General features: G+C 28.4%; 1 protein-coding gene across 1 annotated transcript in view; it reads left to right on the forward strand.

The window, feature by feature from the left end:
• LOC113366045 (small conductance calcium-activated potassium channel protein) overlaps positions 1 to 13929 on the forward strand; it is a 156913-nt gene that overhangs the window by 60426 nt on the left and 82558 nt on the right. The window contains exons 4-5 of the mRNA XM_026607596.1: positions 8919 to 9151; positions 12192 to 12380. Coding sequence (XP_026463381.1) covers positions 8919 to 9151; positions 12192 to 12380 — 422 coding nt within the window. The remainder of the gene's footprint in view (positions 1 to 8918; positions 9152 to 12191; positions 12381 to 13929) is intronic.

Consider the following 13929-nt stretch of genomic DNA (forward strand, 5'->3'; position numbering starts at 1 on the left):
AATACATATATTTAATACTTACTTGAACTTACGTTTGCTTTCAATGATATTGGATACAAGAATAAACAAATATATACATAAAATAAATTATATATATATATATATATATATATATATATATAATTTAATTATGTGTGTGTGTGTGTATGTGAACAGATTTTTTGCCGTAAATCGACGTTTTCTCGAAAACGGCTGGGTCGATTTCAAAAATTTAAAAGCCATTCGATGTATCTCGACGAGAACTATTGTTTGTCAGTTTTGTGCGACGATCGGCCAATCCGTTTCTTTATAAATGGCAGAAAAGTGAAAAATTTTTCGTCTACGTTTTAGCCCGCAATTCTGAATCGATTTTGAAAATTCAAAAACCGTTCGAAAGATATTGGTTGGGAATCGTGCTGATTAGTTTTTGGCACAGATCGGCCGGGCCGTTTTCTTGTAATAAAGTTTTAAAAAAAAAAATTTCGACGATTCTTATGATTATTTTTTTGACGATAGATACCATAGTCTTCTAGATCATACTAAAATATTACGGCCCTACGACAACTGGTTCATCTTTAAAAATTTGTCAAAGTTTGCAAAAATCAGTATGGTCTTTTTGGCATTTGTCAAAATTAGACTTTTGATCGACGTTTTCTCAAAAACGCCTGAACCGATTTTAGAAATTTAAAAGCCACTTGATGTATTTCGGTGAGGACTATTGTTTGTCAGTTTTGTGCAACGATCTGACAAGCCGTTTCTTTGTAATTCAAAAAAAAAGTGTTAAACTTTTCGTCCACATTTAAGCTCATCCTACCGAACCGATTTTAAAAAATCAAAAACTGTTCGAAAGATATCATTTGGGAATGATACTGATTAATTTTAGGTGAAAATCTACCGAGCCGTTTTCTTGTAATTAACTGTTGAAAAAAAATTTAAGCCTATTTTCATGGAACTTTTTTTACTTACTGTAATATTACGGCCTTACGACAAGTAGTTTAATTTCAAAAATTCGTCAAACTTTGCTAAAATTATTATCGTTTTTTTTTAAAGTAGGATTGATGAAGTATATTATTTACACATTTTTTTTTTGATTAAGTCGATTATTTGCACATATCGGGAAGTTCATGTAACTTGCCTCAAGGCTAAATACCAAACCAACTAGTTCGATAAGACCTCACAAATGTAATATATTGACTTATTATATAATTAACTCTATTATATACAGCTAGTCTATACATTAAATTGTACAAGTATGAGGGAATCATTGAGTACATAATTTATATTCTTCAATGACATTAATTATATTTATTCTGGTATTATTTGTATTCATTAATACCTACATGTATTTATTATGATATAAACGTACTCAAGATTTATTACAATTCTTTATAAGACTTAACCTAATAATATGATAACCTATTACCTATCATACTATACTATATTATTGTATATCATAGATAGATATCTATTATCTATCATACCGTGAGATACCATTAACTTATTATATACTTACATACCTTTTACTTCTTATAAATACTACTGTCTAATTTATATATTCACCTATATTATATAGGTTTACCTTACGCCCTATGTATTATCTCTACCTATTATATATATTATCTATTGTCTATACCGGGAATTGAACCCGGGACCTCCGCGTGGAAGTCGCGCACCTTAACCACTACTCTATCGGCTACCCCCACTAATAATATTATTAGGACTGCACTGTTGTTACCGCGGTTCATTTTCTAATTAATTGGGTAATTAATACTAAGGTGGCGCGACGAGACGCTTCGAAAGACGATTGATCGTAGGGGTTACGGTGGTGTAGTGGTTAAGGTCGTCGCGTTCCACGCGGCGGACCCGGGTTCGATTCTCGGTAGGGTTAATGTAGCGTGTAAAAAAAATATAGGTAATAGGATATATAGTAGATATAGGTTAGGTGTATTCGGTATACAATGTAGGGATTTGAGAGTATGTGATGAAATATAGCGCATGGTATAGATGTAAGGCATGTAGTATAGAATGCACGTAAGGCTATAGAAATACACGAATAGGAACCTATGATGTAGGTGTTAGTGTATAAGAAATGCGAATTTTATAAGATTATAAGATAAGATGAGATAAGACTTATAAGATAAGATATAAGATTTAATTTATAAATATTATTTTTTCTATAAGAAATTTTATCTCGGTATTAAATATCTAAAATATCCGTTAAGGCGTCGATTACACCTTACTGCTGCCTTTGCCGTTATCACTTCATAAAAAATTAATTACTGCACTTTTAAACGAATGTGTGTGCACTATGCGACAATAGACATAGAACTATAAATTTTATTAAATGTTTGAGTAACTTTTGCGAGCTGAATTTCTTAAGGGGGTATTCTACTGTAGAATTTTGAAAAAAATCGAAAAATTTTTTTTTCATATTTTCAAAGTTTAGTTATTCAGAAATATGTCATTGAAAGGATTTTTCAAAATCACTATTATTTCCTTAGTTATAGCCGTTTAAGTGACGTGGCCTCGGTTTGGGTCCGTCCGAGTCTCAAAACTTTGAATGCGTTTTTCTCGGAACTACTTTTTTCGAGCTGGCGGTAAGGATATCTCGAGTTCTAATGAACCGATTTACTTCAAATTTGGAGAGGATCTTCTCCATACATCGCTTTATCGCATGGACCTTTCCCAAAACTATAACTTTTCTTTTAGTATTTTTAAAAAATTCGGAATTGTTAAAAAAAACATGAAAAAATTTTTTTTTCAAACTGTCGCCATTCAAACAAAAATTTTTTTTTTAACTTATCCAAGGTTCATACGATAGCGGCATCTATAATAATTAAGAATCCATCTATTTTTTATGTTTCAAATCACCAGGAGGGTTGGAATCATGTACGCCAGGACACCCTCTTTTTTTGGGAACCCCCACTTTGACTGCTCATAACTTTGTGAATTTTAATTATTTTTTTTTTAATAATTTTTTTATGTAATAATAAAATATCAATAAACAAATCATAAAAAATCGATAGTAAAAATATAATTTGTTTCCTTTATACAGCGCTTCAAAAACCGGCCAAAATTCATGCTTCTACAGTAGGAATACGCCCTTAAGGTGTTCTTAGTCTCGCAACTTACTGAATTCTAAAAATTCTAAATTTAAAAATATAATATAAAAATTATTATACCGCTGTTTGGGAGGTATGGCAATTTATAAATATACAGACTAACTAGCTGTAAGTGGAATTCTGTCTTGAGGCAATTGTGGCATCGTGCCTTAAAGCAAATTGCTGGAACTTCCCGTACCGTAACGAAATGTTCGAGGAATACTGAATGTTTTCAAATAGATTATTATAAATATTGTAACATTGCGCAATATTTATAAGAATTATATAAACTGAATTGCAGAATTGAAATTATTTGTAAAGTATATTAGAACTATAGTCAGAATTAAAAATAAAATCTGAAATATTTACGATATACAAAAAACTAAAAAAAAAAAAAAAAAAAAACATTTGAACAATTTTTTTTCCAAAATCAATTATTTTGTTAAGACAAGCAGAAAGTTTTTTGAATCATTTAAATCGGACGCTTAGTTCTCTCAAAACCTGCCATTTTTTACATATTTAGCCCCGTATCTTCAAAATGGCTGGGCCTGCCTCTGCCAAAAACTAATAAACACTTCTCCCAATCATTACTAATTGAATGTTTTTTAGATCATTCCAATCGGATACTCCGCTCTCTCAAGAATTCGATTTCTATTTTCTGCACTCTTTGCTCCGTATCTCCGAAACGGCTGGACCTGCCTTTGCCAAAAACTAATCAGCTCTTTTCCCTATCAATAGGAATCGAATGTTTTTTGAACCATTCAAATCGGTTGATCCGTACGCCCGAAAACGTGGGCGAAAATTTGTATCCATACATACATACACACACACACACACACACACACATATCCGTTTTTTCTGAAGTATGCCAAAACGTTCAGAAACCTTCAAAACGTCGAGAAATGTAAACATTTTCAATTCCGATTTTCGGCCCATTACAATAACTTACCCTACGGGAAGTTAATAATATACGTATACAGAATTTGGAATTTTTCTATAATCCCTAATATTCAGAAAGTTTGCATTAGACCTAAAAAGGGATGTTTAGACCTAAGCTATGGAAATATATATGGAAAAATTATATGATTTGCACATGCATCCTGTGCTTACTTAGACTAAACAATGATCATAATATAATATGTTTAACAATTTTTTAACAGTATTTACAAATTATATTCAAATCACCCAAAGCAAGTGGGTTGAAGTCGTGTAATTTTTTAATTTGCCTCCCCCCTCTGAATTTAAACATGGATTCTTCTGTAGGGCGAGCGCCACACGTTGGGAATTACTAGTCTAGGAGTACAATTTTTTAATCTACTACCAGGTTAAAATAATCGAGTGATCATCAATTCCACAGAACCTTCATCAGATTTTCAAAAGATCAAAGTTACATCGCTGCTGGAAAATAAAAAAAATTAAAGTAAAAAAACATTGCAGGACCAGCTAGTATATATACATAATATATATAAAAAAGTTTTACTAAAAATACACTTAAGTAAAAAAATTTGCAAGCATTATTTTTTTTCAATTGAAATGTATTTTTCATATATATTTTTTCTTATTTCAGGCTTCATTCTATTCGATGGCTCTGAAAACTTTGATCTCCGTTTCAACTGTGATATTACTTGGATTAATTGTAGCATACCACGCTTTAGAAGTTCAGGTAAGAAAAAAAATAAAACTGGTGGTGTATGGCATCGTGCCTTAAGGCAAATTGCTCCCGTGCCGTAATGAAATATTCGAGAAATTTTAAATAGATTATTACAAATACTGTAACTTTCATTATTTTTGCTATCTTATTATTATATCTGACCAAATCGAATGTAAATCATAAATCATAAATCAATTTCTCTACAGAACACATTAACAATCGTCATTTCATTTCGAATTCAATTAAAAAAAAAATGGTTGCCTAATTTGCACAAAATTGAAAAAGTGCTCCCGTATAGTCACAGTCTAAACGTATTTGCAAATAATTCTTTTCGGCATTTTCACTTATACTGTGCTCAGCTTGGCGGCATTTTCACATTTTTCAAGAGTTTTCACAAAATTGGAAAAGTGCTCCAGGACATAAACAGTCTGAATGCACTTGGGTAACGCATTTGTACCGGAGTGAAGCTTAGACTGTGCTTAACCTGGATAATTTTTTGAATTTTTAATCCAAAATTACAAAAATGTTTTTTGAAAAAAAAATTACAATTTTTTGCCGAAAGCAATTATTTTGTTGAAACAAGCAGAAAGTTCTTTGAATCATTTAAATCGGAAGCTTAGTTCTCTCAAAAACTGCCATTTTTTTAACATTTAGCTCTGTATCTCCAAAACCGCTGGGCCTACCTTTGCCAAAAACTAATAATCACTTTTCTCCGTCATTACGAACTGAATGTTTTTTTGGATCATATAAATCGGATGATCCGTTCTCTCAAAAACTCGATTTCTATTTTCTGCACTCTTTGCTCCGTATCTCCATAACGGCTGGACCTGCCATTGCCAAAAACTAATCAGCACATCTCCTTATTAATAAGAATTTAATGTTTTCTGAACCATTCAAATCGGTTGCGGACATACAAAACACACACACACACACATCTATTTTTTCTGAGGTATGCCTCTTAAAAATGTTCAGAAACCTTCAAAACGTCGAGAAATGCAAAAATTTTCATTTTCGATTTTCAGCCCATTACTATAACTACCCTACGGGATTTTAAAAACACACTTTTATAATAATAATTTACTTAAATCAACAATCAAAACTATTTGCTAACTCCAACTACCTTCTTCTTCAATAACTAATACTTTATTTTTTAATTAACAAACTTCAATATCTGCATTGTTAGTGATAGTCTTCAATTTTTTTCATTATGTCAAAGATTTACTTTTATTGACCCTGCTAATTTTTTGTCAGGTGCACTTTTAGCCACACTTTTTTGTAGTAAAAATAATTATCCAATTTGTCCATCCATTTTATGTTCTTTTTATCACCAGCATAATAATCTAATTTACCTACTGATACTTTGTTGTAAACATATGTTCAATCTACTTTATTGATCCATTTTACCTTATCATTATTTATATTATTTATTAATTTTATTTTTGTTATTGTTTGCTTTTATTTTATACTAGATGACTCGACAGACGTTGTTCTGTGCTCATGTCTACAATTTTTTAATATAATATACTAATATTTACCGTTTACTTAAAAATAATAATTATTGTTTTTTAAATTACTCTTTACGCCAAAATGCATATACATTTATAATATGAGCGATGTTAAATGGAGAACTGCTTTAGATAAAATGATGAGTCTCAATTCCCACACTATATAGGAAATTAAAGTCTTTTAAACGTTATAATATAACCATAACCATAACATAACACTGGTACTTCATGTTGGATTAAATTAAATTATTTTTTAGTTATTTAAGATATCCAAAATTGTATTTTAAACTTTCCCTAATCGATATCATAAGGGCCGAATTGCATGTACTCATCTCTACTTTCCCATTTGTTGTCATATAGTGAAATTTTTACGAATTTTGAAAATATTAAGGAAAGATTAGTGAAAGATGCAAAAAAATTATATATCGAGAAAAAAACTATATTGAAAAATTAATATTTGAATCTTGTGTTGGCGCCTCCTAAAACGTGCGCTCCTATTTTTCGCATGCATCCGAATACCTAATTTATTAAGGTATTTTACGTAAAATTAATTAATTTATTAAGGTATTTTACGTAATATTTTAAGTGAATCAATTTGTCATATCATGTTCATATTTGTATCATTCAATCTGCCATACATACACTGTATTTTATATTATTTTAATTTCTGACACATCTCAGCTGCTTTTTGGCATATAATAATGTAGACATTTCATTGTTCTTATTCATAATCATAAATTTATTATACATATTCTAATATTGTTTGGGTTCAAAAGTAAAATGAAATTTTTGGCAGATGATAGTTCTCAGTTGTTTTCAATGCAAACAAGGACATGTCGTTTTTTGCATTTTTTTCCATTTATTTCTGCAATATTGCACATACATCCCAGTACTTTATAGTCACATACATCCTAGAAAATTTCCTTAACAAACTTCAGAAAGATTTATCAAAATTCGCATAATCGTTTAGGAGGAGTATACAGTGAGTGCTTGTAATTTAATATGAACTTTATTTAATTGCAATAAAGCTCAAATTGATTCTACGTTTTGGTTAGAAAACGCTTGTATGAGAAAAAGAAAAGGCTGTTTTTAGGGTTTTCCCGGCAATTTCTATATATAAGATTAAATCATCATACTACGGATATTATTTTCATGTAAATTCTATTCTTTGCTCTCTTATTTATTTAAATTTATGTTTTTATTTATCAATATTGCTAGATGTTAACTATTTGTAATAAACATTACAATTAAAAAAAAGAGTGCGCGTAAGGATCACACGCGATTGAAGTAAAACTTATTTGCTACTGTACAAAGTAGCAAATTTAAGTTAAGTAAAAATAAATACATCATATAACAATTTTGAATAATGTTTATTACATAGTAATATGGTAACACTCGTGATGCACACATTTATTAGTGTCGTCAATCATTATACACATTTATATAATGATTAAAATTATAAATTATATATTTATGATTGCATTAAAAATATGTATAATATTTACAAGCAGTAATGTAATCAAGGTCATACTTGAAATATGACATGATCGGTTCAAAGTAATTGCTGATTAATAAATTCTATAATATTCGTTCACACAGTGGATTATGTTAAACAACGCCTAAACAAATATTGTTTTTGCAAATTAACTCATCCTGTAACAATGGTGTTTGAAAACTTCATGTAATTAAAATTAACATACATTAATTTACTGATTGTATTTTTTTTACTTTTTCGCTGGTGATATAATCTCATTCTTTGAACAGCTGTAATATCTGTCTTGCCTGAAAAATTGAAGCCATACTTTTATATTTGTTTTATTCATCAAGTCCTGCACATAGCTTGATCTATGAATCATTTTCTTTTCTATGTAAACGTTAACGCAATGATCATCATCAATATTACGAGGTAATAAATTAACCATATTATTAATGTCAACAGGCACATTTATAATTTGGCAAAATATTCCAAATTGTCCATTTGCATGTCGCAATCGTCTAATTTTCATGAAACACAACCTAGGTGAAATTAACCTTTTAGATACAGTATCTAGTTTAGGTAGATAATTTGGTATAGGTGGAAATATTAGGTTGTCAAATATCTCCCTTCCGCTTTTTTGCTATTGGTTTGTAATACAAAAAGGCGGAAGGGAGATATTTGACAACCTAATACAAACCCGTTAAATTTACACAAAGTGGGAATTTTACTCGAATTTAATGCCTTTCGACAAGTTTGACATCCAACCTGATTATTTGAATCAATATTCAGAAAACCATTATTAAAAATTTGTTTTTGAGCATCATTTGATATTTTTAAGTCAACTTGAAACCAAAGTCGATCACACACAAAGCATATAGCCAGACTACGAGCGAAATACAAAACTCAAGTGAAAGTCGACACATTTTTTTGATTGTTTTTGACATATGATTTGACATTTGATGTATTTTTTGTTTTACTCGCAGACTAGATCGAATAATTGCGATAGCTGCGCTAAGTAGCGTCGTAAGCGCAAGTCATCTCAGCTTGGCGTAACAATTTCCGTTGCATTTGTACGGATTTACACCCATGTCGCGCCTAAAGAAGTTCTACTTCAAAAAAAAAAATACTTTCTCTATCCATAACTCCAGTTCCATCTAGAAACCCTTTTAGTAACCTCTTAAACCTCATTTATTTTTACCTTCTAGTTGTTCATGATCGACAACTGTGCAGACGACTGGCGAATAGCGATGACCTGGCAAAGAATTTCCCAAATATCCATCGAATTGTGCATTTGTGCAGTTCATCCTATACCAGGACAATACTATTTTCATTGGACGACCAAATTGGCGAACAAGGGCGGAATTATTGGCACCGAATTGGTGCCTTATGACGTCACACTATCTCTACCCATGTTTTTGCGACTCTATCTTATATGCAGGTAAATGGTAATGGATATATGGGTATACTAAAACCTTCCTTAAGGGGCACAACTAGTGTAACCGAGTAAAAAACGGTGATTTTTGGGAATTTATATTAAAAGAACTACTTCATCAATCATTTCAAAATTTTAGGACTATATTTATACATGTTTCATGAATACATAGTAAAATTTAAAAAATAATAATTAAATATTCTTTAAGTTATCGTCGATCTCCAACGGCGCGACAAAAAAGGCCCTTCACTGCAGCAGTGATTCCGGCCTTCTACGTGGATGAAATTAAAAAAAAAATTCTCGTTAAACTAGATTATATTGTCTGTGAAATGAACTACGATAAAGAAACAAATCAAAAATTGACAAAATGACGGCGTTTTTTTAAAAAAAGTCGAATTTTACCCAAAATTTTGGTCGGTTTTGGACTGCCAAAATTCGATTTTTGATCCAATAAAAAAATCGATAGTTCATTTTACGGAGAACTATAATATAGAACATGTAAAAAAAAATTGCTAGTGATCGGATCATTCGTTTTTGAGTAATCACTGCAGCAAATTCGGAAAATGCTGTTTCGAGACAAACGCGTTTAAAGATAAAATGATCGTTATACTATATACCAGGGCTTCTTAAACTTTTTTATATAGCGACCCCCTTCAAGCTTAGAAAATTTTAAACGATTTCCTTATAATGAAATATATATTAACATCTACATCTAGTAGATGTAATATCGCACTATTTTACAGTGTAATTAAAATAAGGGTAAAAGAATATGTGCTCATTCATGTCACATATATATAATTGGAAACGTTGACATAAAACTATACATATATATTTATTCAATAGAAAAAATAAACTTTTGTAACAATTTATAAGAAAACATAAAACTATATCTGTATATTAAATAGAAAAAATAAACTTTTGTAACATTTTTTTTAATAAAAACATATTATTAACACTAAACAATATTAATGTACCGGATGTAATTGTTTATTTTTACACAAATAATTATATCAATCTCAATTTGAGTTAGTGCAGATTGTAATAAATTTTCAACGTTTATTAAAGTTGAACACGATACTTTGATTTAATGTAAGTTAATGTGGAAAAGGCTGATTCACATAAATATGTTGCTCGAAATGGCAGTAATTTGTTCATTGCTATTTCCGATAGTAGGGGATATTCTGATTTGATTTCTATCCAAAATTCATGCACAGGCACTTGAGAAAATCTGAGTCGCAAGGTATAATTCGGCAAATTCTTCTTGTGCTTTTAAGTTTAAAAAATTAATTTCCTCCATTTCAAATGAAAATGGATTGCAAATCCATTGTTGTGTATCGATATCATTAGAAAAATACCTATGCATGTAAAATTCTATACCGTCAAATGATTAACTATAATTTTTGTTATAGGAGTATCTTTTTTGAAATATTGTTACTGATTATATACTCGTCAGTAAATGGAAACATTTTGAGCGACCCACTTTCCACTCCATTTAAGTTTTCCATATAAAAATCATTTTAACAAAGGCCTCAAGTTTATTTTTTCACATAAACATATTAATGCAGACTCCCTGCATTGATAAATTCATATCATTGATTTTATCAAAAATATTGGTCAAATAGCATAGCTTGAGAGAAGCCATAAATTATCGTGAAAATAATCGGCATAATAAACCCCTGGGGGTCGCGACCCACACTTTAAGAAGCCCTGCTATATACTATATATATATATATACTCTTTAAATGGTTGTAACTCAAAAACTTTTCAAGATATCGATTTTAAATTTTGTTATATTATTTTTAAAGGTATAATCTATCGAAATATGAAAAATTGTAAATTCGATTTTTTGAAAATTTCACACTAGTTATGCCCCGTAAGTCAACATGATGGTATTAGGGTTTGTCGGTTTTCAAAAAAAAAAAAAAAATCGGCGAAATTTATGGAATTCTAAAACCGGTTTTTTGTGAAAAAAGTCGGTTTTTACTCTATAAATGGAAAATGACAAATATAGCCAAATATAAAAGATAGATGAAATTTTGATTCTTGAAATCATATCGTTTCTATAGCATTTGATATCTTATCAGTCTGCAATGGTTCCAGAAAGGTTTTGTATATAATAATTTAGATTTTTATACTAGTGTATATATTAATTTAAATCAGTGTGACTTCTTCTTGAAGAAGTAACTTGCTCTACTCAAACTTAAAAAAAAAGAGTTTTAAACCCTAGAAGCTTCAAATTAAAGAACAAAAAACTTAGAATTATTATATCAGGCTTTAAAAACAATCAAGCATAATTTGGTCGCAATATGAGAGTATTTTCTATTTCAGGAAATTTTGTGAGTGAAACAAAGGACACATCTATGTAGCATTCTCAGTTTTTTGAAATCATATTTTATTAAACAAAAAAAAAAAATAGAATGTTTAAAATTGATTAATTAAAATTGCTCGGAACAGGCAATACCCCAGTTTAGCTTAATTATTTAAAACTAAAATTGATATTAACAAGTATATATCAACATATATCTACGTTTTTTTTAATTTAATGAATGTTTTTTTATTTAAAAATGTATCATTTTATTTATTCGAAAACTTTCTCTTCACTTTCATAAAAATATTTTCCTTCTTATATGTGAAAATGATGCATAAATAACGAATAATTATTTTCAAAGTTATTTAATCAAGATAAACTATTACTTTTTAGTTCTACTAATTAAAATTAAAATAATTTTGTTTACTATCTATAAAATTGAACAATAAATAAATTCAGTCAAATACTGCTCTAAATTACACTAAATTCGCGGATAAATTACAGAATATTTGAGCAAAAATTTATTTCCTATATAAAATTCGAAAACCGGTTGAAACCGGTTTTTTAGTAAAATTAAAATTCGAAAACCGGTTTTCTGAAATGTCGGTTTTTGTATAAACCCTAGTATACACCAAGTTTTATCTAATTTAGATAAACAGTTTAGGAGCAGTTTGGTGTCATATAAAGTTTTATATATATATATATATATATATATATATATATATAATTTTTTTTCAGGGTGATGCTGCTCCACAGCAAATTATTCACAGATGCTTCTAGTAGGAGCATTGGTGCCCTAAATAGGATAAATTTTAATACTAGATTTGTATTAAAAACGCTCATGACGATCTGTCCAGGAACTGTTCTTCTAGTGTTCATGGTTTCTTTGTGGATAATTGCGAGTTGGACGTTGAGGCAGTGCGAAAGGTAGGATGATAATTTTTTTTCAAAAATATTTATATTTTTATACTCGTATATTGTTTATATTAAATTTATATTGCGGTTTTTCCTTTGGGTTTTTGGTTGCGCCGGTAAAAGCAAAAATTTTGAGGTTAGGGTTGACAGGTTTTACAAGTGACTCGGGGTGTAATTGGAATTTTTTGGAAATATTTGTATTTGTTCAAGAAATCTAAAAAAAATCTAAATTTTTATTCCAAATTTTAATTGATATAAAATATACATAATTCATGTAAATTTTTATTAATTTTGCAAAAATTGTTAATAATGTTTAATTTAAATTGTTATATCATCAAAGTTGTATTATACAATATTTAACTCATTTTTTTTGCTTAAACTTTTTTAACTTTAGAATCGATTTTTAATATTTCAACACTCATAGTTTTTATTACAAATATTTTATTGTATGTAAAATATACATAATTATAATATATTTTTATTAATTTTGCAATAATTGTTAATAATATTTAATTTAAATTTTATATTATTAAAGTTGTATCATACAAAATTTACATTAGTATTTTTTCGCTGAAACTTTTTTAACTTTAAATAGTTATTTGATATTTTAATTCTCATTTTTTTAATGAAAATGTAATTTATCTTTTATAAACAAGTTCTGATGATTTATTTTTTAGTTTCCTAAACAAATATAAATACTTTAAGAAATTTTCAATTATTTTTTGGGTCACTGTCGTTTCGATTTACAAAAAATTTTATACAAATATAATAAATTGTCGTCGAACAAATATACAAAAATAGAAATAGAAAGTACTGATTTTATAATATTTTAAAAAGTTATCCACAATTTTTTATTAAAATGAAAATTATCACATTTATACCTCGATTGGAGTAGAAACCAAATTTTACATATAAAAAATCCCATAATATTTTTAAACTATAATTAATGAATAAAAAATGTTACTACTATTTAATTTTTTTAATCAGAAAAATATTCATATTTTTAGAAGCAAATGAGTTTTTATACTATATACTAATTAATGATAATAAAAATAATAATAATAATAATAATAATAGTTCTAAAGTTTTAACATTTCTGACTCCAATTGTCACATATATGTATATATTACAAAATTTAAAACACATTTTTAGAAATTTTGCATGAAATTCACTCTCACAAAAACGAACTAATATATATATATATATATATATATATATATATAAATATTCACATTGATCAAATACATATTTTTTGTTTCATATACGCCTAAAGAAAAATGGCAAATTTTGACTATTTATTTTTCTTAAGAAAATTCGTTGTTATTAAAATAGTTAAGATTCGTGAAATCTAAATAAAAATTTCACTATTACAAATCTTAATAAATGTAATTTAAAAAAAATTGTCAAACTAATGCACTAATGCAAAAGTATAAATCTTCTACTAAAACTAAATCTTTATATATTTATATTTACAAATATTTATATTTATATACAATCTTTATATTTACAAACATTGCACAAAGCTTGAAAATTTTATGTTATATCAAAATTCTAGCCTAAT

This window comes from Ctenocephalides felis, unplaced genomic scaffold (assembly GCF_003426905.1).
Source record: "Ctenocephalides felis isolate EL2017-DRISC unplaced genomic scaffold, ASM342690v1 CF-g0.4_SCAFFOLD_01170, whole genome shotgun sequence".
Classification (NCBI taxonomy): domain Eukaryota; kingdom Metazoa; phylum Arthropoda; class Insecta; order Siphonaptera; family Pulicidae; genus Ctenocephalides; species Ctenocephalides felis.